The 27,115-nt window shown below is 38.3% G+C and overlaps 1 protein-coding gene across 1 annotated transcript in view; it reads left to right on the top strand.

Moving 5' to 3' along the window:
* The window catches only part of CAMTA1 (calmodulin binding transcription activator 1), a 694,264-nt gene that overhangs the window by 648,525 nt on the left and 18,624 nt on the right, over positions 1 to 27,115 (top strand). Inside the window, 8 exon segments of the mRNA XM_031961560.1 lie at positions 9,234 to 9,385; positions 13,914 to 14,110; positions 14,503 to 14,581; positions 14,868 to 15,183; positions 15,598 to 16,121; positions 21,506 to 21,693; positions 22,464 to 22,710; positions 25,331 to 25,402. Coding sequence (XP_031817420.1) covers positions 9,234 to 9,385; positions 13,914 to 14,110; positions 14,503 to 14,581; positions 14,868 to 15,183; positions 15,598 to 16,121; positions 21,506 to 21,693; positions 22,464 to 22,710; positions 25,331 to 25,402 — 1,775 coding nt within the window.

Below are 27,115 nucleotides of genomic sequence, written 5' to 3'. Positions count from 1 at the left end.
TAATTAACTGTCTAATGAAATTTCCCATGTTGTTGTGGTTGTGGTCAATAGAGGATTTTCATGTTTCTGATAGACTGAGTATCTTCAACAAGAGGTTAATCACTGATCCTTTTTTCAGCATGTTAAGAGGTTTTTATGTTGAGCCATTGGAAGCCTTATAGAAATTAGATCAATGGGATCTCCTTTTTTTAATTCACTAAAATATTGTGATTTCCTTTTTTTTAACACTATTTTTGCATAAGATAGCATGACTTTTGCCACCAATTTGCACAGATTTCAAGGTAGGACATTATTGAGTATACATTCACTTCATGGTCCCCTCTTTATAGATGTCATCCTCCAATACAGGAATCATAAATGGAAAGGTCTAACATTAGTGATCTGAAGAGAGAGCATACCAGAATTTTGCCAGTTATCAATGAACATCATGAGCATGAAAATAAACCATATAATATCCAAATAGAGGGAGAGACATGGAATTCAAGAAAAAAACATAGGTTTGATTCTGATATCAGATGCTTTCTATTTGTGTGATTTTGAACAGGTTTCTTGACTTCTTTGAGTCCCATCTATAAATGGGAATAACAACAGCACCTCCCTCACAGGATTGTTGTAAGTAGGAAATTACATAATGTATGTAAAATGCTTTGCAAATCTTAAAGCATTATAGAAACATAAACTGTTCAAGTTATTTGTACATTAAACATATTGTTGCCTGATGTGTTGAAAGGAGGTGGCCCCAGCAAGTAGGGCAAACTTCTGTCAGAATCTCTTTGCTTTGTGTGTATAAAAGCTAATTCACTTATGTTTGTGGAGAAAAATACTGTCTTTATGGGGAAAGTTGTCCCTATCTTTTATGGCATGGTGCACGTGGGTGTGTTCCTTTGGCAGGAAAGTTGGAGGTCAAGAATAGATTTCCAGGGACACTTTTAGTTGGGAAGAGAAATGTTAGTGTATATGCAAGGAGTAGTCATGGGATGGCTTTTGAAGGGCCAGCCAAGGAGGATATTAGAGTATTTCTAAAGTGATGATGATATATCTTGTGGAGAGTCTATGAGAGGTTTCCATATTAGTGCAATTGCATAAGCAGTCATAAAATGTAGATGCCTCTGTAACCTTAGTTCTTCCAGTCCCACCACCTCTTCATTTGAAATGTGAGGAAACCAAAGTCTAAACAAGGTCCATAGCTTGACCAAAGTGACCAAAGGCTCAGTAACAGCTGCAATTGGACTTTGACTCCAGATTCATCCCGGGGTCCCTCAACTACAGCATGCTGTTTTTCCTCCATAAGCTGACTAGCTCCTTAAATGGAATACTGAGTAGCAGCACGGAGGAGGAAAAGTAGAAAAAGCAACCAGAAGAGTGGTGATGACAAAAGTCAACACAGGTCACCATCTAAGCTAAATGTCTGAAAGGAAAAGGTGAAGATGGGGAGGCAACAAAACCTTCCCATAGAAGCAGGGTATGGTGTGAGTGAATGAGGGGTAGCTCAGATCATCAGGTACATCTTTACTGTTAACACACTGACAACTTAGAGGAAGTAAAAGGATCCTTGAGACCACTCTTACTTTATGCTTTAAGTTCAGCAGCAGGAATGTGTTTTGTCCAGAAGGTGTCTAGAAACCACTGAGCAATATAGGGATCTTTTCTTTGGGAAATGTTTTGTGAATGTCCTTTATATTCCCCAGACTGCTACCATCCCTGACCATCTTAGATTTATCATTTACCAGGATGGTGGGAAACGTATGTACATAAAATATTTTGATTTTGAGATTCAAATACCATAGGCCTTATTTTAGAAAGTATTGCATCTTTGTGTGAATGTAGAACTGTCACAGAGAGGTGTCTCAAAGAACTTAATGGGATAACAGTGCAAATATGGAAGCAAAGGAAATAGATAAATCATAGGAAAGCATCAATGGTTGTAATAGGCTGGATAAGATGGTTATGAGAAGAATGATAGTAAACCCACTCTGGTCTATGGACTAATAACAGTTACTAAGTTAAATGTTATTAAAATCAGCTGAGATGAAGAAAAACAAAACAGATTTGAGTTCTTGCCATGGGTCTGCCCTGATATGACTTTGAGTGGGGCACTCTCTCTAGGCCTACATGGGGCACACAGATGCATGGTCTTTAGGTACAGCTGTTTCTTTGAGGAATTAAAATCTTGGCGATCTGGGAGAATGGAAACCCTCACAGGCGTCTCTCTCATTTGTTCTAGATTTCAGTGGCGATGTCCTGAAAACTTTGGAGCATGTAGGGTGTCTAGGGGGGATCCCTTGCTCTTGCTTTGTGACTGACCCACCTTCATTTCCTGACGATCAGCTCTCATATGACAGACATGCTTTACACTATTTGCTTTTCCTGTGTAATTTTTTGTTCATGTTTCAGCCTACTCAGTCACATCGTCACATCATGTGTCTCTTCATTGCCTTTTAAATGATCTGCAACATGAATTCTAAGGCAATGGTGTCATTCCAAAATTTGGCTGGCCACTTGATGACAAATCCCTTGGTCATGGAAATCCATTCTTTGTTGTAGTCTCTCCCTCATACAGATCTTCTAGTTTTAACATGGGAACGTGGGTATAAGCTTTTATGAACTTTGTATGTTGACCTTTGCACTGGCAATTTTATGATAGAACAAACATCCTTTCAATATAATTTTTGTGGGCGACATGTACTTTTGCAAAAATGATTAGAAATTCCAAATTTTTTGTTTTTTATTTTTTGAAATTCCAATTTTTTAAAGGCAAATTGACTAGTCAGGTGATGTTTATGTGGGGAAAAAAACCATAATTGTTATTACTATCGATCAGAAATCTATAGGAAGCCAATATGGGTTGTAGGAAAAGAATTTATCATGATTATCTGTTCTTTCACCTATAATCCACTTTCTATCCTTTATTATAAAAAGATGCAAATTTAGCATTTTTCAATAAAGCAGTAACTTCCGTTTTACATGCACAGTGCTTAGTACTTGAGCTACCTTGCTGCTTTTAGAAGAAATGTACAGGAAGCTCCAAAAGCTGTTCAGAAGGAGCCAAGCAGAGCCGCTGACTCTCTTTGTTAAGCATCATACAGACTCGCTGGGTCTTAGCTTTTAGCTCCGCCTTGATCCTGTGTGTGGCCCTAGAAACGCATTAAGTACTCGAGCCTTTGTCCCTGTTCATGCCTTCACTAAAGACGAGACCAGCTAGACTACTGCGGCAAACCTGTTGTGGGGCTGTGTTGGAAACCTTTGGCTTGGAATCTCCCGCTGCCGAGTCGGCACTTCCTTTGTTTAGACAACAGCAAGAAGGGGAAGCACTGAAGCCCGATCCATCGGCAACTTCAAACCATATATTATGCTTCAAGTTCTGCCATATTTAATCCTGTGTTCAAGGGACTGCGATGACAAGAGTGACTGACCATTATCAGCAAAAATCTTTAAAATGCACTTTGTAATTTTGCTGCAGTTGATCAGTAATAACTACAAATAGCCTGCTACATCTGGATTTTTTTTTTTTCGGTTATCTTCACAGGTGATTAACACATTTTTAAAGGGAGACATAAATTATTGTGAATTTAACAAATACTTTATGGTCAAGTTTTATTCTCACGGTAAGGACATAGTACCAAATAAAATTGTCTCCTTAAGAATCAAATTGTCAGTAATGGGAAAATAATCCTTTCAGGCAATTAAATGTGCCTTTTATTAGCAAGGGAGCAGGTGCCTGATCTTGCTATATAAATGATTATTTCAGAGAAGAAAGTTGGAATTTGAAAGAATAAGACTGATTAATGATCAACACAGACCATCCGAGCAGCCATTGCAGGATGCTCCGAGGGGCCTGCTCAGTCGTTCCATTTGTATTTATAAATGTTTTCTCATTTTAATTGTCACTGCTTTCCCATTTTGGAATCAAGAGGCTCAGAGATGCTGTTAAGCACGATATCGTTTTGTTAAGAGGCAAATAATTGCTTCTGAGCAGCTTAATAATAGGAAAGCGCTGACTGTACGGCAATGGGGAATGGTGTTAAACATGCAGACAGGAAAACCATTAACCTCTGCGGCAAACGCGGGCTTCCTTTCCAGAAGGAGAGCGCTATCGACATTGGAGTGTTTTGACACGGGCGCCCAGTGGGAAGGGGCCGGGAGCCGTCAGTCTGCGCCGCGTGCGTGATCAGCCTGGCGATGGGGCCGCGGGCGGGGGCGGGGGCGGGGAGGTTCGGCCCCGCACTGCACCACACTGCAGCACTCGCTGCTAGAACAAAGCCTGGCCAGGCAAACATGGCCGCGCAAGCCGGCTTCGGGTTTTCCATCCCATGTCATACAAGGTTCATCCCCAGCGCGGGGGACCGGAGAGATCGGAAACAAGCGCAGTCCTTGTGGAAACTCGGATTGGGCGGAAGGGAGATTTGCAGGCAGGCCCGAGAGTAAATGCAGGGTTCTCTCAGCCTAGAAGCCCCCTCACGCCGGGAGAGCGTGCGCAGGGGAGGGACAGAGGGAAATGGGGGTCTCTCCCTGCCCCCGCGGGGAAGAGCTAAGAGTTTCTAACCGTTCTAAGGGAAGCAAAACTAAATCCAAATGGTATCTGAAAGGTGAGGCACAAGACAGCTTAGAGGAGCCCTTCCTTTAGACTTTGCTGATGAGAACCAAACAAGGCGGTTTCCGGTCTGAAATCTCCCAAAGCCGCCCGCCAGCCTGGCATTGTTCATCCCGTTCCTGGATGGAAAATTAACACTCTCCTCCTCAGTCTTTGTTCAGATTCACTCGCTGCCTGATAGCAAAGAGAGACAGGTCGGCACGGGCGCATTTGGAGTCAAGAAAACCTGAATTTGAATCCCGCCCCCTCCCTCAGACAATCAATCTAATCAGTGGGCATGTATTAAGTACCTGCTTGTCCCGAGCTTTGCTAATTGATGGGTAAGTCAGGTCCTGCTCTCCAGGAACGTGTTCGCTAATGGACTCTTGTTTGCTGTGCAGCCTCTAGGTCACTGGCCCTCTCCTTTACCCCATATCCTTTGTATAACTTTGTATGTTGTCTCCCCCATTACAACGTGAACTACCTGAGGAAGTGTATACCAACTGGAGTTTGTAAGTAGTGTTCCTTTGCCTTTCTTTGTATCCCCAGTGCATCATAGAGTTCACAGTAAGCACGGTCAGCCTCAGTTTCTTCGTCGGTAAAAATGGGGATAATGATAATGGCCTCTCTCTCCAAAGGAGTGATGTAAGGATCAAATGAGTTAATACATGTAAACCGCTTTGCCAACTTTAAAACCCTTTAAAAGCATTAGCTATTATAACAGTATGATCAGTGTGTTTGGCACATGACAACAAGATTAGTCTGTGGGCCACCCCGTGTATGTACATAGTTGTTTTTATGGATTTATTCACATGTTTTTTCCCCATTAGATTCTGGGTTACTGTCTTCTGCCTTTTTTTGTATTGATAGCATTTAGCACAGTACCTGGAACATAGGTGGGCACTTAATAAATGCTTATTGATTGATTGATTGGTTGATTGATTTTAAAGTCTTGTACATTCCAGCCCTGTTTTAGCTTTCTATTCATAAATTCTATCAGTTGCTCCTATTTTTTTGTGCCACAGTCCTCCTTGGTTCTGACATTGTCTAACAGCGTAAGCCTGGGTAAATTCCTCCACCTCATGGAACCTCAAAAAAGCTACAAAATGAAGACAATGATTATCAATACCATTTATACAGTACTTTCCCATCATAACCCTAGGAAGTAAGCACTGTAAGTAATTATTAGCATCATTTTACAAAGAGTCTATGAGAACACAATAAAATATCTCCTGCCTTTCTCACAGGAACATGACAGGTGGGAGGGAGGAAGCACTTTGTAAACTTTAAAGCATTATAGGAATAACTGATATTATGTGAAATAGCATGGACACCCCTAACAGCCATGTAAAATTGATTATTCATTCATTTTAGAATGTATTATCATGAAAGACTCCATGGAAAAAATGAAGGAAACACAGAATCTCATAACGCTCCTCTTTCTCAAAGTTCTTTCTAATGCAAAAAATTTATTAAGTAACTACTATATACAATGCCCTGTGCTGGATAGCAGGGATACTATGATGAAAACTGGCATAATTCACATCCTCAAGAAACTTACAAGTAGAACATAAATAACGATTAAGAGCATGGAAGATGCTAAACTAAGTGGCCTGAGAGGTTGAAAGCAGAAAGGGTCTTCTCTAATTGATCAAAAGTGACACCTGAGCCATTGACAAAAAGAATGATGAGAGGCAGGATCGAATAGTAGGAAGAGCAATGGACTTGGATGCAGGGAGGTTTGGATTCAAATCCCATTTTTTATGCTTGACTCTGTGACTACTGATAAATAAGGTCACCACTTGGAGCCTCAGTTTTCTCATTTATAGAATGGGGATAATACCTGTAGTATCAACCTCACAGGGTTATTATGAGGATCCAATGATCATAGTTATAAAATGAGCTTTGCAGAACTTCAAGCTATGTTTATGTGTGTGTGTGTGTATAGATGTGTGTGTATATATATATATACACACATATGTCACTATATATCAATTATTTTTAATGGAGATAATATCGAACAGGAGAACATGAGGGAAAGAGTTAATTCCAACACTTAGCAAAAGCATATATAAAGGTATGGAGGCAGAAAATGTCAACTGATGGACTGTTGGGGGTGAGTGAGAGGAAAGAATCAAGAATGACCCTGGCATATTGAGCCTGGGTGACTGGGAAAATGATAGTGTTGTCAAAAGAAATAGGGAAGCTGAGAATAGAATAAGTTTCAGAAGAAAGTTGGTGACTGTTTTTTGGATACAGTGAATTTGATCTATTGGCAGGATAATCAGATGGCAGTGGTCAGCAAATAAGTGTAGGGGAGGCCAAATTAAGAATTCATGGGAGAAATCATTTGTCTATCAGAGACTAAAAGTCACCTGTAGTTTGGAAAAAGATCTGTTCTTATGCCCAAAGGGTTATTAGACTCTGCACATCTTTAATCCATCAGTGTTTCTACTGAGCTGTATTTCAAAGAGATCATAAAAAGGGGAAAAGGAACCCCATGTGCAGAAATGTTTGGGGCAGCCCTTTTTAGAATGGCAAAAAACTGGAAACTGAATGGATGCCCATCAATTGGGGAATGGCTGAATAAGTTATAGTATATGAATGTTATGGAATATTATTATTTTGTAAGAGATGACCAGTAGAATGATTTTAGAGGCTTGGAGAGGCATTAACTAATGTTGAGTGAAATGAGCAGAACCAGGAGATCATTATATGTAGCAACAAGAAGACTGTACAATGATCAATTCTGATGGACATGGCTTTTTTCAATAATGAGATGATTGAGGCCAGTTCCAATGATCTTGTGATGAAGAGAGCCATCTATACCCAGAGAGAGGACTGAAGTTTCTGAGTGTGGACCACAGCATAGCATTCTTACTCTTTTTATTGTTTTTGGTTGCATTTTATTTTCTCATTTTTTTCCTTTTTGATTTGATTTTCCTTGTGCAGCAAGATAACTGTATGAAAATCTGTACATATATTGGATTTAACATATATTTTACTATATTTAACATATATTGAATTATTTGTCATCTAGGGGAGGGGTGTGGGAAGGGAGGGAATTGAAATACAAGGATTTTGCAAGAGTTAATGTTAAAAAATTATACATGCATATGTTTTGAAAATAAAAAGCTTTAATAAAAAAAGAGAGAAAGATCTATTCTAAAAGAAAAAGTACAAAGATCACTCATCTGAAGAATTTAAAAATCCTCCAATACAGTTCCAAACAAATTACATGTTAGAAATAATATTGAGAAGCTAGGCTTATGTTCACACCAGATATGTTAATATACTCAAGAATGAGGGGCTTTTTTCAATTCTTTAATAAGAGAAAATTAGTTGTTGTGATTCCTTTAATACTCTGGCATTTAGCCTAAGAAACTTATTAGCAGGTGTGATCCTGGCAGAGGCACTTCACCTCTGTCTGCCTCAATTTCCTCATCTCTAAAATAGAATAATAAGGCCTACTTCCGAAAGTTGCTCTGAATATAAAATGAAGAATTTGTAAAATATTTTGTAAACCTTAAAATGTTATATAACTCTAGCTACTACTACTATTACTATTATTATTATTATTGTCATTACTGTTACTATTATAGTATTGACTGAAGCTCTGTGTCCCTGCTACACAGTGTGAGAGAAACAACGGGCGTAATGTAGAAGGATTGCCTTGAAGCTCAGATGGCCAGCACTTAAGTTCCACCTCTGATATGTATTGGCTATAACAAGTCAATAAACCTCTCCTCTTCCCAAAGCAACTCTTTAAGACTGAAGATGTTGATTTGCATTGATAGAGGGCATTTCCTCATCTAGGAGTTATGACACGAATGAAATTACAAAGATTTAAAATTTTTAAATTAAAAAAAAAGAAATAAAGATCAAATTCAATATCATTTTTTACTACATGTAAATAAATGCCTTTTTAAAATGAGTTCAACAAATGTTTCTCCTGGGCAAAGCTGCTTATACACACACATCAGAGGCCCAAAGTCCTACCTCATAGATTGAGAAGGCTCTGCTAGTTCCTTAAATAAAAAACAAAACTTGTCTTCATAAAAACCAAATGTTATGAGTTAGAAGGACTCGAGAGGCTTAGGCAGTTAATTCTCTACACTCTATGAAACTCTTCTGCATGGTCTTCCATCTGCCCAGATGGCCCAATCGAGGTGTCAGAGCCATGGGACGGGACAAGTAGCCTTTGATGAAGCTCACTTTGTTCAGCTAAAAATGGCTCTCCAGGCTCTGCTCCTTTTGATCAAGATTGTTACCTCAACTTCTGTGATAATATGTATATCACATTAGCTTTCTTCTCATCTGCCAAAGGCTCATTTTCCATGTCTTTCTAAACACCTCAGCCTTCAATGGAAACAGCTCTGGGGGTAATTCATTCAGCAGCCTGAAAATTAGCTGACCAAAATTCCTACAAAAGGCCATTCATGGCATTAAGCTCCCCTTTATCTAAGAACTGTTCTGTGGTCTGTAGGTAACAACATATGGTCAGAAAATCTGACCCTCACATTGGAGAAGGGGAAAACAGCAACTGTCATAAACTTAGAATTTTTTGATGGCAATCTCTCAAAAAGCCATGTTTATCCAGAGTCAATTAGTAAAATCTTTTTTTCAGGGACATAATCTTGTGCTTTTTTTCATTTTGTCCTAGATAACCAGTTCAGGATGTCCATCCTGGAGAGGCTGGAGCAGATGGAAAGGAGGATGGCTGAGATGACGGGATCCCAGCAGCACAAACAGGGTGTTGGAGGCGGTAGCAGTGGAGGCAGCAACGGGAGCGGGAATGGAGGAAGCCAGGCACAAGTATGAGATGTGGAGAGAATGAGGCTGAGATAGTATCACTTCCCTAAAACCTAACTTCCTTCTGCTAAGAGTACTGCAGGGCAAGGGAACCTCCCCAGCACCTTCAGAGATCTGTTGGTGGTTTCTGGATCTTGTTGATCCACCTAAGATTTCATTCAACTGACTTCTGACTGTAAAAATAGAGGCCACAATGTTAATGTTAATGAATGTTAAGTCATAACCTTTCCAGTGTGGGAGTTCTTATGTCTCTTTTGAGTACAAATAATATAGAAATATATAAATATTATGTACAAAGACAATATACAAGTATAAAACATGGTTAAGTTAAACAATTAGTCTTTGACAAAGATCCAAATGCTCAGTGTAAAAGATGTCTTCAGAGAACATTTCAATGATTATTCTACATGGTTATATTTTGCATCACAGGATTCATTCATACAAACACACACACACACACACACGTGTGTGTGTGTGTATATACTTTTACATATATCTATATCTATATAGCTCTTAAGTTTTAACAGAAATTACAGTGGCAGATGCACAGAACTCCCCAAAGACTTCAGGAACCCCATGACTATAAGAGGTCCAATTAGTAATCCATTTTGTGAAGCTAAGCAAGAATTGGCAGAGTTCTGAAGAGGCTTTAGACTACCAATGGAACTCCTCATGGAGAGGGTTACTTAGGGAAGTAACAGCAAATACTTGAATATCAAGTAAAATAGAGTATATTGCATTTTTTACCTTCCCTTCCCATGAGGTGTTATTTTCACATCATTCCTTTCCATTTTGAGAAATGGATCAAGACAGGGAACTCTAGGACTAGAATGCTTTTCCCACAAAGGTTAAGATCCTCCAATCAATGTGACCTCATCCCTCTAGCTATGAAGCTCAAGACCCACCCTCCACCTACCAGTCCTATGTGATTCTGTCCAGGGCCTCCCATATATTTGCCCAGGTAATCTAGCTCCTTGACAGCATGAGGATTCCAATGAAGTAAAGACAGGTTTCCCTCTTATTACAAAATACCAGGTTGTGTGAGAAGGACATATGTGTTCAATGTCATCATGAGGACTATAAAATTTAAGTCACCTGGCAAGTGACATTATTAGTATGACACCTTTGACTTCCATAACTCCCAATAATTAAAAGGTGATTAGGACAGTCAGTCAGTATCTGCTTAAGGTGATGAAAATAACATCTTTAAAAAAAAAAAAAAAAAAAAAGGAAACCATCAGGAGCTTCTTTCTCCATTCTCCACCTAAGTGACAGTAAACATTTTTGTGTATCCAGAATTACCTCTGCTTTAGTCTCCTAACATGCTGTGCATCAGGGACCCCTTGCTGTGCTTCTTAATGAAACTTTTATAGCTCTAATGGAGACAGCTTTGCATCCATTATCTGATCCCTACCTTCCCAACAAATTCTTTTCAAATAAAACAGATGATTCACTAAAGAGTGTATAAAGAAGCAGTAGCCTCACAATAATTGCATTTTATAAGATTCATCTGAAAAAAATTTTTCTCAAACAACTGAGATGGGAATGCTAGGCAAGAGATCTGAGTAATTTGTGACACTGATACTTCAAAGCTGCTGAAAAGCAACTCAGATACTAATTTTGATTTTGACCTTTCAACTCATTCAGGGGAAAAAATATTTAAAATTCCAGAATTATTCTTTCCTGTGTTCTCCTGGACATTTGATGTTAGAGTCTTCCTGTTGTTTGAAAAGTTTGAAGAAAATAATTCTACTAAAAGGAGATAATCCAGTATGTGCACATCTCTGTGCTGAGTGCTAATGATAAAAATAAATAATATAAAGTTATATCCTCCCGTTAAGCAGCTTATATTTCACCAAGAAAAGCAATATGCACACTTATAGATAAATGCAAAATTATTTGGGGGAATAGGGAAAGACATCCTATGGAAAGGAGTGCTTTTGAACTAAGAATTCTGGGAGCTGGAGGAGAGAAAATTGCAAGTACAAAAACTGACTTTTGTAAAATCATGAAGATGGAGTCCCTTGCATGGAGAAGAGTTTGTACTCACAAAGGGGAATAATATGTAAAAAGTTTGGAAAGGTGATCTGACTCCAAATTATGCAAACTTTTAAGTAGTGCCAAATAGTGGAGTTTGTAGTTTATTTTAAAAGGCAATAGGGAGTGAGGGAAGCTTTTTAAGCAAGCAAAAGATATGGTCAGACCTATGGCTTGGGAAAATCATGTTAATAACTATACAGAAAGAGGGATTGAGAAGAGGCAGGAAAACTAATTAGAAAGTGACATCACTAGACAGGTAAAAGATGATGAGAGCCTGAACCTGGATGGGGGCCAAGTGAATAGAAAGATGAATTATGAGAGACATTTTGTAGGTAAAAGTCCACAAAGTTTGGCAATTGCTTGGATATGGGAAGTAAGAAAGAATGCAAAGTAAAGGATGATTTCAAAATTCAGAATCAGAGTAACTAGAGGGATTGTGGTATTCTTGACAGAGATTTGAAAGTTAGGATGAGTAGTGAGCTTGTTAGAAAAAGAGAATACATTCTCTTCCAGACATACTAAGTTAGAGATGTGTATGTGACATCCACTTGGAACTGGATCCAAAAGGAAATAGGTAAGACAGGACTAAAAAGGCAGGAAAGAGCCTAGGGCTGGATATAATAGATCTGGCAATCATCTGTTTAGAGATGAGAGTGAAACTTATAGGATTTGATGAGGTTACTTAGAGAGGGAATGTAGAGAGAAAAAGAGAGAGCTTGGGACAACATCCTGGGTCCTGTAGTACATGCCATATAGAGGAGAGAAATGGTAATCCTACAAAGGAGACTGAAGATTGGTCAGACATGTGGGAAAAGAACCAAGAAAGAGAAATACCATGCAAATTCAGAGAGAAGAATATGCAGGAGGAGAAAGTAATCAAAAGTGTCAAATGGCTAAGACTTCTGATGATGGTCAAAAGAGGTCAAGAAGAATCAAGATTGAGAAAAGGCAATTGATTTTAGAAATTAATAAATCATTAGTAATTTTATAGAAAGCAATTTCAGTCATTGCTGAGATTAAAAGTCGAATTTTAAGAAATTGGGAGGCAATAAGAAGTTAAAAAGTGAGGGGAAAGAGAGGAAGGAGAAACCACAAGTATACACAGTTTTTTCTAGTTTTACTGTGAAAGAAGAAAAATCTAGGATGACAAAAAGTGAATTGCTTTCAATTTTTTTTAAAAGGATAGGGAAATCTAGATATGTTTCTAGGAAGCAGAGAATATAACAGTAGAATGGAAGAGACTAAAAATTTGGGAGGAATCAATAAATATTAAGCACCTACTGTGTACTTTGCTATATGCTGGGAATGGAAAAGACAGAACAATCCCTGCTATCAAAAAGCTAATGAGAAAATAACATTTAAACCAAAAAGCTACATACAAAATAAGCTGGAGATAATTTAATTAGCACAGAAAAGGTACTGGAATTAAGGGAGATCAGAAAAGGTTTCTTGGCAAAGGTATGCTTTTAGCTAGGACTTGAAGAAAGCCAGAAAGCCAGGAAGCAGAGATGAGGAGGAAGAGCATTCCAAAAAAAGCCAGTGAAAATGGTGGGAGTTAGGAAATGGAGTGCCTTATTCTGGGAACAGCATTCCTGGATGTATCCAGCAATACCTGCTAGTATTACTGGATAACAGAGTATAAAGAAAGGTGTAAAGTGTAAGAAGACAGGAAAAGAGAGGAAAGGTTATGCAGACCTTTGAACACCAAACAAAAGCATCCTATACTTAATCCTGGAGGTGATAAGGAGCCATTAGAGTAGGGGAAATTGGTGGTCAGAAATAGTTAGACCTGTACTTTAGGAAGATCACTTTGGCAGCTAAGTGGAGGATGGAATGCCAAAGGAGAAGAAAGGAAATGGGAGCCTGGAGACAAATAGGGAAATGGGCCTTAAGGAGAAGGGTCACCTCTTGATCAAAGACCAGAATATAGAAGGAGAGGATAGGGGATGATGTCAGGGAGTTTTAAGTTATAAAGAAAGGGAGAGGAAGCTCAGAGAAATGACTTCTCTTTTTCCACTGAAATCTGATGCAGGTATTTCTTCTGAGAAGAAAGTGTAGGAATGAGGTAGGAGCCACTGAGCTGTAGCATTCTCTATTATCGAGTATAAAATGAGGTCCCCTCTTTTGCTGAAAGGGAAGAACAAAAGTGATCTAAGAGCAAAGAAACTAAAGCCATGTGTATACCTCCGGGAGGAGGCCATGAGGAGAGCGGCTCTAATTGTCCACTGCAGTGCACATTCTACCTGCCACAACCTCTTTTCAGAATCACTAGACTTCCCAATAAGTGGACACCAAAGTAATATCTACAATGTCAGCTGTACTCTAGTCTGACAAACTGTTCCACAGTGGCTTTTGCTCTGGCTTTCTCTTTTCCACTTTCTCTCACAGTCCTTCTTGCTGGCACTTAAGGGCAGGACAGCTAAGCAGTGGCCAAGCCTGGAATCTGCTTCCTCGGCGCAGTAAAAGGCTAATCTGTGCTTGGTCATTGCAGTGTGCATCTGGGACCGGGACCATGGGGAGCTGCTTCGAAAGCCGGGTGGTGGTGGTCTGTGAAAAGATGATGAGTCGCGCCTGCTGGGCCAAGTCCAAGCACCTCATCCACTCCAAGACTTTCCGGGGAATGACCCTCTTGCACCTGGCTGCAGCCCAGGGCTACGCCACACTGATCCAGACCCTCATCAAATGGCGGTAAGGCGTGTACGGCTGGTGGGGAAGATGGGGGGAGAAACTCATGACCCTTGACATGGAGCTTCCTTCCAGAAGGCCCACCCACAGAGAAGGCGTCATCTCTTGCCATTCCTTTAACTCCATAGAGTTGGAGAAAGCTCACCCTACCAATATTTATGGAGAGACTTAATAAATGCTTCCCTGAAACACTCAATTGGGGACTAATCCTAAGATTGACCTCCTTGATTTCCTGTAGGTTATGGCTACATGATATATGGTTGGGCTATTGATAAATTGCCCAAATCACTAAGCCAATGCAACACTTATTTCCAGGATGTTAGATGTCAGTTTTCATTGTTGTGAAAAGTTTTGATTATGTCATAAGCTGAGTAATTCCTGTTACTTCCTTTCAGAACTAAGCATGCTGATAGCATTGATTTGGAATTGGAGGTTGACCCTTTGAATGTGGATCACTTCTCATGCACTCCTCTGGTAAGGAAGAAGAAAGAATTTCTTCATAAGGCAGTTTTCATAACTTGGAAATGGGAATTTCCTAGTTCCATACTATTACATTTCATTCCTATATGGCATTTATTAAAATTATTTTTGATGTTTTTATTTTACATAATCCCATTAAGCTTGGCAGTGGGGGAAAAAAAAAACACAATTCTCAGAAGAAATTTGAGAGCACTACGGAGCCCATGAGGATTGGCTAAAAGACAGAGAGGTTTCAGAAAGCTTTCTGAAAAGGTACCCTTCTTGTCACTGTACTTTTTAGATGTGGGCATGCGCCCTGGGACACTTGGATGCTGCTGTTGTGCTGTACAAATGGGACCGCCGAGCTATTTCTATTCCTGACTCCCTGGGAAGGCTGCCTTTGTCAATTGCCCGGTCCCGGGGTCACGTGAAATTGGCAGAGTGTTTGGAGCAGCTGCAGAGAGATGAGCAGGTTCAGCTCGGACAGAACCCCAGAATCCATTGCCCTCCAAGTGGAGAATCCAATACCAACAGCTGGATAGCCCAGTGGCATGGGGAAACCATCACCTCCTCAGAACCACAAAAGGGAATCACTGTTATTGCAAGTACAAATCCAGGTAAAAACAAACCGAAATAATCACCTCTTCAGGATTCTATCACTTGTTCCTCAGAATTTACTATGGTGTTTTTTATTCTCTCTTGAAGTTTACTTGAAAGAACAATGTGTGTCATTCATGTAGATCTACTTCCTTTGCTGACTCTGCTTGTCCCTTTAGCTTCAGGAGCACCAGCTGCTCCCCTTTTACTCCCCCCATAAATTGTATAAAAGATAACAGGAAGTCTATGCACCTGCAGGAAATTCAAGTTTCCCAGAAGAAAATTGTCTAAGTATAGAGTATGTAGTTTAAAATGTTTAAATACTTGGGATAAGATTTTGAGTACTGACTTGGAGCTTTGTCTCCTAAGTGCTTACTCTATGGGAGTTCTCGTTCCATTCCTGCTCCTGACTGCCCTTTCTGCTTTCCTTACAGAGCTAAGAAGACCTAGGTCTGAGCCCTCTAATTACTATAGCAGTGAGAGCCACAAAGATTATCCTGCTCCCAAAAAGCATAAATTGAACCCTGAGTACTTCCAGCCGAGACAGGAGAAACTGCTCTCCACTGCACTGAGTCTAGAACAACCAAGTATCAGAAAGCAGAGCCCCAGTTCCAAGCAATGTGTCTCTGAGACAATCGGCCCCACTGAAGGAATAAGGGATTATAGCCGGGAAGTCTCCCCTCACACTCCAGAGGCTGCAGGATTCCGAGGCTCTGGAGCTCAGCCTGGAGTCAAGTGGAACTCCAAAGACCTTTACATTGGTGTGTCTGCAGTGCAGGTAACAGGAAGCCAGAAGGGAGCCGGCCTAAGCAAGGACCCAGCACCACCCCGGCTTCGCCCACGGGAACAGATGAGTGTCCTAATGATGGCTGACAGAGAGATGGTAGATGCTGAGTTGTTGTCCTACCGAGACAACGTGGAGAATGAGGCTTGCTTGCAACACATGGATGACTTACAGGTCAGTGATGCTGCCAAAGCCCTGCTGAGGCGAGGACACAGCTTCAGAGCTGGAGGGTCCTTGGCAGCCATCCAGTCGCACCCGTTCATAGAAGGAATCTCCTCTCTCAGACATATAAGTGGCTCTGGGGCCTTCCCAGAAAGGGAACCCCACCTCCTTCTCAGGCAGCCCACTCTGTTTTTCAGTAGCTTTAATCACTATGCAGTCTTTTGTGATATCAGGCCTAAGACTGACCAGTTTGTGACTTTCAGTCTTTGTTTCTAGTTCTGTCCTCTGGAACCAAATAGAACATATCTGGTTTCTTCTCCCTATGCTATGCCTTGAAACGCTTGAAAGGCAGCCATCTTCCTCTCCCCCTAGCCCAGTTTCTCAACCAATCCTCACATAACCTAGACTCAGAAGGCCCATCACCACCCTGACTGCCTCCATCTCCAGCTCATCAGTCCCTCTTAGAACCAAACACAGTCCTCCAGTAGGTCAGTCTATCCCAGGACCATTATTTTACAGATGAGGCCCAAACAGATACCCAAGGTTACAATGCAACAGCACTGGAATTTGAACCCAGGACCTCTAAATAAATCCAAAACACTCAGCTTTCCTTGATGGAACATCAGATCAAAGGTCATGGGATTTTTTTGCCCAATGAAGTGCTAAGAAATCTGACTGACCAGTATGCACAAGAACGGTCTTCTAGTTAATCTTCTCTGATTCATAGAATAGATTTCATGTTTTTTGTTTGTTTGTTTGTTTTTCATTTCTTTTTTTTTATAATAACTTTTTATTGACAGAACCCATACCAGGGTAATTTTTACAACATTATCCCTTGCACTCACTTCTGTTCTGATTTTTCCCTTCTCTCCCTCCACCCCCTCCTCTAGATGGCAAGCAGTCCAATATATGTTAAATATGTTGAAGTATATCCTAGATACAATATATGTGTGCAGAACCGAACAGTTCTCTTGTTGCACAGGGAGAATTGGATTCAGAAGGTAGAAATAACCCAGGAAGAAAAACAAAAAATGCAAACAGTTTACATTCATTTCCCAGTGTCCTTTCTTTGGGTGTAGCTGCTTCTGTCCATCATTGATCAATTGAAACTGAGTTAGGTCTCTTTGTCAAAGAAATCTACTTCCATCAGATTACATCTTCATACAGTATCGTTGTTGAGGTATATAATGATCTCCTGGTTCTGCTCATTTCACTTAGCATCAGTTCATGTAAGTCTCTCCAAGCCTCTCTGTATTCATCCTGCTGGTCATTTCTTACAGAACAATAATATTCCATAGTATTCATATACCACAATTACTCAACCATTCTCCAATTGATGGGCATCCACTCATTTTCCACTTTCTAGCCACTACAAACAGGGCTGCCACAAACATTTTGGCACATGCAGGTCCCTTTCCCTTCTTTAGTAGAATAGATTTCATATTGTCAGTCGCATCCTACACATGTTTCAGTGAATCAGATATTGTGAACAGGTTCCACATACATTATGAACTACCATTAATGCAGAATCTCTGAGATTATCCCTCCTTCTTTGAATACACACTCAACACCTCTTCAACCTTATTACTGAAACAATGATCCAGGTAGTCCCTTTTTATTCAAAGAAACATTCACTATGGTTGATTTCCAAATGGAAAGTAATTATTACTTTGTGGTCAAGGGCCTAAGATATATATATATCTATATCAGAAAGCTTTCATTTGTATAAACATTTGAATTAGCTTCTAGTTTTGTAAAAGGGGAAAGGCCTGATGATATACTGGAGCAATATTAGTCCCAGATGGTCAAGGCTAAAATACAAAACTATAGCCCCAGTGGTGATTCCTTCTCTGACACCAAATTGCAGGCACATTGAGAATCCTTTAGGTACACAAAATCTGCTCTTGTAGATCCATGGAATGTAAACTGAAATTAATCCACAGTTGGGCTGATTACCCAAATAGTTTTTCAATTTCCTAAAGTACAGTGTCTAAGAGGAACAAAAATGATAGATAATTTTCTAAGGTTTTCCAAATTTCAGTGTATTTTAGATTTTAACTCCAATATTGTTGAAAGGTACTCTAAGTGAGGCAAGTAAAACAACCATAATTCAAAGTTAACAAAGTTTTTTGGTTAAGTCACGTGGAAGGATTGTATCCTATTGTGCTCCATAAAACATTAGTCACATCACTAAAATCCACTCAACATTTTGGGTTTATTTTGCTGGCCAAGTTATTTTCCCCTCTTAATGGCAGTCTTACAGTCTCCTGTGTGTATATTAGGAAGAATGATGTTCTCTACCTAGAAGTTAATGTTATATTATTTGCCAAGTGCCTTGGCCTCTTTGGGTGAGGTGCTATATAAATTCATAGTATTATCATGCTGTTGTTGTTAGTCCCAGGGAGTATATTTTCAGGCTGGAGGTAATGTGATATGAGGCTATTAAATAAGGCTTCCATAACTAGAGGATGTCATTATCTTATTCTTGTTACACCACATCTCATTATAGTGCTACATTTTATATTTTTTGGCTTGTACTGAAAAAGACTTTGAAATACAAAGTTGTGGATTTGCTGCTTATGGAAAAGTTTATTTCAGAAACATCTTAAATTCTGGATCATTCATTCATCATATAATGATACTTCTTTCCTTCATCTAGTCTCAAATCAAAGGTCAGTGAGCCTAATATAATGTGTGTCTTCTGAGTGATGGTGGACAAGTTGCAGTCAGAAGAATTTTTATTTTTTAACCTTTTTTAATATTTACAATATTTTTTCTGTCTGTTCATTTAAAGTGTGTAGAACATTTGAACTGATTTTCACTAGATTGTTACTAAAAAATTCATAAAAAATTAATTAGAATCTCCATTTAATTTCTCCATTTGTAGCAAAATTTATCAGATTTTTGCCCATTTTTAGAGAGTTAGCAGACAGATTCAAAATGCGGGAGGAATCCAGAAATTAAGAGTTGTACTGCCACCAGATAAGAAAACATTAATAGCTGAAGGACTAAACCCTTTTAAGCTTGCTAAAAACCTTTTCTGTTTTTTAAGTCCAAGAACACTGAAAAGCAAAAAAAAACAAAAACAAAAACAAAAACCAGCACCCAAGCCAGGGCAGATATGCAGTTCAGTGGAAATAAAGGACATGTTGTACAGTCTGAATATATTGGCATCTAAAAAATACCCAGATCCTTAAGAAGATGGTGTGGAGTTTAGATATAGATGATCAAGAATTTCTCATCTGTATCTCTGAATGTTCCCTAACAACCTAAAGAAGTGGCCTTCATAGATATCCTTTCTGACTACCATCAGCAGTTCAGCTGCAGACCTTCAAAACCATCAAACTACTACAGTTTGTGGGAAAAATTCAATGGTATATAAACTTTAGGACAAAACTTCTTATCCTTATGTCATATGAAGAAAATAAGATTAGAAAATTTTATTGGAATACTGGAAAAATATTTTTATTAGGACTCTTCACAAATTATCTTTAATTCAATCTGACTTCAAAAAACCTTTGTAGCTTTTTTGTCCCATTGTTTTTCACACACCCTTTATTCTAGCCAAGTTAAACTACTTACTATGTTTGGAACATGCTCTACATTTTTCTTTCCTCTGGCCTTTATTTACACCCTTCTCTCTGCATAGCTAAATTCCCTTCCACTCCCTCAATTCTGCATGTTTAAATTCTACCTATCCTTAAATGTCCCAGACTCATACTGTCTTGCCAAAACCTAATCCCAGATGCCCTCAACAAGAAGAAATGGCTCCTTCCCCTAAGCTCACATGGCCCTGTGTTTGTACCTCCCATGTCATTTACTAGATTCAACCTTGGGTTATAGTTACTTATGTAAAAGACATTTTTAGTAGATGATAAACTCCCTGAAAGAAGAGAACATATCTTATTCATGTTTGTATCACCTTCAGTATCCAACATGGTACCATGAGATAGTGAGTATGTTATCACCTAAACAAATGAATGAATCATTGAAATTATTTAAATTATATTGCCTTTCAGAGTTGATGATTCAGTAGATTAGAGAAAATAGTGTAATCTATTAGTTTTTGTTGTTGTTTAGTTATGTCTAACTCTTCATGGCCCCAGTGGGATTTTTCTTGGGATGATTTGTCATTTCCTTCTCCAGCTCATTTTACCAGAGGAACCTGAGGCAAACAAGGTAAGTGACCTTCCCAGGGTCACAAAGTTAGTAAGTGTCTGAGGCTAGATTTGAACTCAAGATGAGTCTTTCTGACTCCAGGCCTGACTCTGTCCACGTCACTACCTAAATGCCCCCATAATTTGTTAGGCAGTCAGGTCAAACAGTGAGTAGAACCCTGATCCTAGAGCCAAGAAGACCTAGTTCAAATCCAGCCTCAAACACTTACTGGATAGGTGACCAGGCAAGTCACTTAACCTCAGCTGTAAAATGGGGGTCATATATAGCATTACTTCCTAAGACTGCTGTGGAAACCAAATAAGATAATAATTATAAAATGCTGAGTACAGGGGTAGCACATTGTTAATACTTAATAAATTCTTGTTTCCTTCCTCTGAAATAGTATTACAAGAACTTAGGAATTTTACATTCCTAAATGTAAGTATTTTCCCTGCTATCAGGGTTTTCATTCTTTTTTCAGAAATTCTCATTTTGTTAAGTCACCAGATCAAGTCCTGTGGTTGTAGAAATTCCTTCCACCTAACCCATAATTTAGTCTCAGGAAGGCGCCGGAGGCCTGGGAAGTTAAGTGATTTGTCCACAATCACACACTTCATAAGTGCAGGCAGGAGGATTTTAACTTAAGTGTTTCATCATTCAAAGTTCCACATTCTTTCCAATATCCCACTGTGCCATTTTCTTATAATGATATTTTTATAAATTAGACAAAAATAACATCCTAAGAAATGACTAAAAAATCATCAGCATATTCCAGAAATCTCACTTTATCTTTAACAAAACATTCATCAGCTTGCAAGAAACTGTGAGGATTAATATATTTTTTTTAGTGAGATAATAAAAATTCTTTTTTTGAGTCAAATCACTAGAATGACATTATTAGCAGGTATTTTCTAACATGCCCCAATCTGATTCAGATCAAAGAACTTTACAGGATAGGTTCATCCATGCTATTTAGCCCTTATTGGTAGATTCTGCGATAAGAAGAGCAAAAGTTTTTAGAGAAAGACCTTGTCTCAAAAATGGAAAACTAGAGATGAAAATCTAGTTAAGAGATTTTCAGTTAAGACCTATAATCCTGGAGATCCCAGGGTCTCTGAACATTCAAAATAATGCTGAATAATCCTTATAAAATGATTCCCTAACCATTGAACTAGAAAGATGGAAAAGACATGAGTCCCTTGAATTGAGATGTCAGACCCTTGTTTTCTTCTTCCAAGGTAAATATGATGACCTTGGCAGAACACATTATTGAGGCAACACCTGACCGGATCAAGCGAGAGAATTTTGTGCCCTTGGAGCCCACAGCAGCGGAGAGGACAGATGCTGCAGCCATTAGCAGCACAATGAGCTGGCTGGCCAGTTACCTTGCTGATGTCGATCATCTACCAACTGCTGCACAGATCAGGTCAGTGACCCCCCCCTACCCCGCCCCCACATAACTAAAATTCAACAAATTTATATGTTTAAATGATAGTGGGGTAGTTTGTTGGGGAAGCTTCCATCTATTCTCTTGATTCTATGAATTGGGGAAAAGGGCAAAAAATAACATTGGAACAAATTCATTGAAGAGCTTTTAAAATGTTAGGGACCCTGCTTCAAGGCATCACTCCCTTCTATGAAAACACAATATAGTTCAAAGAGAAGTCCTGCCCCATCACATACTAACTGTATGACTTAATTTTATATGCCTGGGGTATGGCTTAACTATAGTAGTCAAGCAAGCTTCTACATTGGGAGTTATCTGCATCCACAAAATCACAGGTTGGGCCCCCACCTCAAACTCCAATAATATTATATAATTAATTTTTACACTTGTTCTTTTCATGTGCATAACTTTCTCCTCAACTCAACTGTAAACTTCTTGAGGACAAGGAATATGTCTTACACTTGTGTGTATCTACCACAAAACCACTAAGTCCAGCATATAATCCATACTCAGTAAATATAAGTCAAATTACAAGATAGTGAAAAAACCAAATATGTACTTTGCCATAAAACTGTAGGAAGTATATTTTTAAGTCTGCAATATTTTTATACTTTTTATGTAGTTTTGAGAAATAAAATTATTTCCTTCATATACTATCTTTTCCATTAAAATTCAATTAGAAAGATCATAAATAACTCCTACAAGTTATCATATTAATCTATTATTCTGGTTATTTATCTTTTTTTCAGAACTCTATATAATGAGCCCCTGACCCCTTCTTCTAACACCAGCCTGAGCCCTGTAGGCTCACCAAACAGTGAAATGGCATTTGAGAAACCAAGCCTTCCCTCAGCAGCAGACTGGTCTGAATTTCTGAGTGCATCTACCAGTGAAAAGGTAGAAAATGAGTTTGCTCAGTTAACTCTGTCTGATCATGAGCAGAGGGAACTCTATGAAGCTGCCAAGCTTGTCCAGACAGCTTTCAGAAAATATAAGGTAAGAGTCTTCACTCAGCTGATCTCATCAATTAAGGCAGTGAAAGACCTTAATATGCCTCCCATCCTCTGGGGCTCTTGGTCACTTCCTCCTATAAATCTAACAGAAGAAATCCACCAATGTGTGATCGATCTTCTTTGATTTCTTCTAATACTGAAAGGTTGCCCACCTGTTATCCTTCATCCTTGTCACATCATCATCCCATCTTCTCTTCCTATCATACAATTTATTCTTATTTTTCATTGGCATTAAGTTACAGCTTGTTTATGCCAACAGTTCCCCATGGTCTTCTATGAAATCAACTAATTTCTAGTTATTCAGTGATTTTTATTCCATGTTTTGCTGCTATATAGACATGAAAACTAATTATCAAACTGAAAAAAGGATTATTTCCTTAAGGACAAGGTTAAGGGAATCAAAACAAGCCTTTACTTTTGTGTATCCTTTCTTAAATGAAATGCTGCATTTTTCTTTCTTTTCTAACTCTTCAAAAATTGTATTTTTTAGATAGTGTAAAAGTTTTTTAATGTCATTGACCTTAATACAGACAGAAAGTCGCCATTGTTTTATATGCTGTTAACAATAATAGACACAGACTAATTGATGATAACCTGCTATATATAAATAATTAAAAACTCAAGAGAGGTAACCAGAATGGCCAAGGCCATACCATATGAGGACCAGCTATAAGAACTAAGGCTGTTTCCCTAGAGAAGAGGAAATTTATGAGAGACATCTGATAAAAGTGTCTCATGAATCAGGAAGACCTAAGTTCAAATCTGGCTCCAGACACTCACTAGCTGTGTGACCCTATTTGCCTTGATCCAGTGGAGAAGAAAATGGCCAATCCCTCCAGTATCCTTGCCAAGCAAATCCCACATGAGATCATAAAAGATCAGACACAACTAAACAACAACAACAACTCCTATTTTGGAGAAAATGGAGAGATTTGGACTAGGCAATTATAGTTATTAGATGAAGTCAAAACTATTAAAGTGAAAGAATTATCAAGATAAAACAAGAACTCTCTCGTGGAATACCCTAGGGATTTATTCTTGGCTCTGTTTTTTAATGTCTTTATCAAAAACCTGATAAAGACATCAACAGCACACTCATCAAATCTGCACATGATATAAAACTAAATGTTAGCTAAATGACAATTATGATACCAAAAGACAGTCTACAACATTCAGTTGACTCTAATAATATGACATTCACTACCAACAAATATAAAATCCCATCACTTATGTTCAAAGAATTAACCTCACAAGTACAAACTGTGGGAGGCCTGGTTACAAAGCAATTTATCTTAAAAAGATATAGGGCTTTTATAGCCTGCAGCTCAAGAAGAGCCATCAGTTTAAAGTGACCACCAAAGAAAGCTAATGCAGTCTTGGGCTCCATTAGCAGTTCAGCTTTCAGAAAGAAGGCACTGAGTACTCCTCTGTCAGTCAGACTCTGCCTGGAGTATTGCACTGAATTGGGGGGTACCACAATATAAGAAAGTCATTGATATTCTGGAGAGGAGGACAAAGGAAGACAGCCAGAAGTTGAAAAATCTCAAGTCTACGTCAATAGGTTGAATAGAGAACAGGATAAAAAAGCTGGGACAATTTAGAGTGGGGGAAAAGACCCAAGAGGGACATCACAGTGGTCTTCAGACATTTGAACAATTGCCACATGAAAGAGGGATCAGCCTTGTGCTGCTTGGCCTAGGGGAGCCAAACCAGGAGCAATGGATGCGAATCACAAGGACCCAGCAGTGAGTGCTGCCCAGGGAAAGAACTCTGGGAGATGACTATGAACCACTACATAGAATTCCCAATCCCTCTATGTTTGTCTGCCTGCATTTTTGATTTCCTTCACAGGCTAATTGTGCACTATTTCAAAGTCTGATTATTTTTATACAGCAAATAACTGTTTGGACATGTATACATATATTATATTTAACTTATACTTTAACATATTTAACATGTATTAGTCAACCTGCCATTTGGGGGAAAGGGTGGGGGGAGGAGGGAAAAAGTTGGAACAAAAGGATTTGCAACTGTAAATGCTAAAAAATTACTTATGCCTATCTTGTAAATAAAAAGTTATAATAATAATAATAAATAATAAATTAAAAAAAAGAGTGAGTGCTGCAAATTAGAAGGGGCACCTCAGATGGAGATGGATTCCCCTCACAGAGGTCTTTAAGCAATGGTGGATGCCTGCCGGATGTGCCACACTAAGGATTCATTTCCTGTATAAATAAGATTCCACTGGGGGGTCATCTAGCTCTCAGACTCTGGCACGATCCCTGTCTTCAAAGATCTGGAGATCTGTCACATGGAAGAACTGGACTTGTTGCTTATTACTCATCCCAGCAAGCAGAAACAGGAGGAGTGGGCGCAAGTTACAAAAAGGCAGATTTATGCTTGGTTTTCCTTATTTGTGCTTAGTATAAATTTTCTAAATATTCAGTAATGCGGGATCTAAGTTCATATTGGATTTTAATTAGCTTGAATAACAGGATTACATAATTTTCAGGAGACTTTGAAGCTGACATTTCTAGACACAGTTTTTCCTATTCAGCCAAATGAAGACATTGCTATTTTCTTCTTTTCTTCTTATATTTTAGGGGCGTCCCTTACAGGAACAGCAGGAAGTTGCTGCTGCTGTCATTCAACGTTGTTACAGAAAATACAAACAGGTAAACAAGCTTTGCTTCATAAAAGGAAATAACACTTCACTAAAAGCAACACTAAGTTGCTAAGGACTTATATGTGACTTGGCAAGTCAGCACTATTTCCAAGGCTTATAAAAGATACTTCATTAGGATTGTCTTGATAAATAGTAAGGGACAATATCTGAAAGAAATAATAATGACCCATCTCTAGGCAAATTTTTATGTCTCAAAAGGATTTTAGTCTAAATAGATCACCCTTTTAAAATAAAATCATCTCCTTGACATATAATCTTGATACTAAAAAATGGTATAATTTCATTTAAAGCAACAGAGAAGTGCTATATTTTAGTTTTGCTTATAAACTCCCATTAATAAAAGAATTTTGCATAATGTTACATAAAGCAAATAACTGCAATACTATCAAACAGTTCTGAACTCTGATTTATATATGTTTTAATAATAGCTTTTTGTTTTTCAAAATACATGCAAAGATGGTTTTTAACATTTACCTTGCAAAAAATTTGTGTTCAATTTTTTTCCCCTCTCCCTCTTCCCTCCCCTAGACAGCAAGTAATCCAAAATAGGTTACATGTGTAATTCTTCTAAATATATTTCCACATTTATCATGTTGCACAAGAAAAATCAGATAAAAAAGGAAAAATGATAGAGAAAAAAACAAATAAGCAAACAATAACAAGAAAGGTGAAAATACTATATTATGATCCACACTCAGTCCCCACAGTCCTTCTGATTGCAGATAGCTCTTTCCAACACAAGTCTATTGAAATTGCCCTGAATCAGCTCATTGTTGAAAACAACCAATTTCATCACAGTTGATATCTGATTTATATGTTTAAAAAAAAAAGCCTTAGTTTTTCCATCACATATAGAAGTTAATAATGTCTATTGTTCTATAGTCTTACAAAAAGAGTCACAAGAGTGATGACAAAAAAATATTAAATTATCTTTACTTCTCACAAAAAAAAAGACCACCTTAAGTTAAACTGAATACAAAGTCCAACTTTTGTTCCTCCAAGTCAATCTTTCCTTGCACTTTAATTTCTATTATCAGGGACCTAAAAAACAGCCACAAGCCAATGGAGTAGAATTCTAGTTCTAAATACTTGTTACTTCATTTGATGATCTACTGGATTTTATATTGAGTTCCTCAAATGAATCAAGTGATGGTTCAGATTGAATACTAAATATAATAATAGATTCTGAATATCATAAATACACATAATTAAAGACTATATTCAATATAATATATATACTATATGTAATAATACTATGAATCATAAAGCCAGTATTATCTTATCCATAAACCTTTGAATCTTCTCTAGTAATTTGTTTTTTTACTAACCTAAAAAAAAAAAAAAACCTAAATTAAACCTATCTAAGTGGAGGCCTCCTTCATTTCTCAAAATACAAACACAGTCATCTAAAATGAATGTTCCAACTCAGCCTGAGATAATGTATTCCTGTCAAGAAAAATGGTTACTATAGCCTCTCAACTCTTGTGTCAGAAAATTTCCATTGCCAAATACCTGAAGACCTGAAAACAGACGGCCAGGAAATTTATTAGCTTTTGTTCACAAAAACTGCATTTCTTTTCCAGCTTTCTACAGTATTCCTAAGAGACGGTATTTAGCCATACTTAATTCCTTTACCAAACAGAAAAGACACCCTTCCTTTATGATCAATTAGTGTTCTTTAAAATGTTAAGGCATCTATTAA

This window comes from Sarcophilus harrisii, chromosome 3 (genome assembly GCF_902635505.1).
Source record: "Sarcophilus harrisii chromosome 3, mSarHar1.11, whole genome shotgun sequence".
Lineage (NCBI taxonomy): Eukaryota > Metazoa > Chordata > Mammalia > Dasyuromorphia > Dasyuridae > Sarcophilus > Sarcophilus harrisii.
This window is presented reverse-complemented; position numbering and strand designations above follow the sequence as displayed.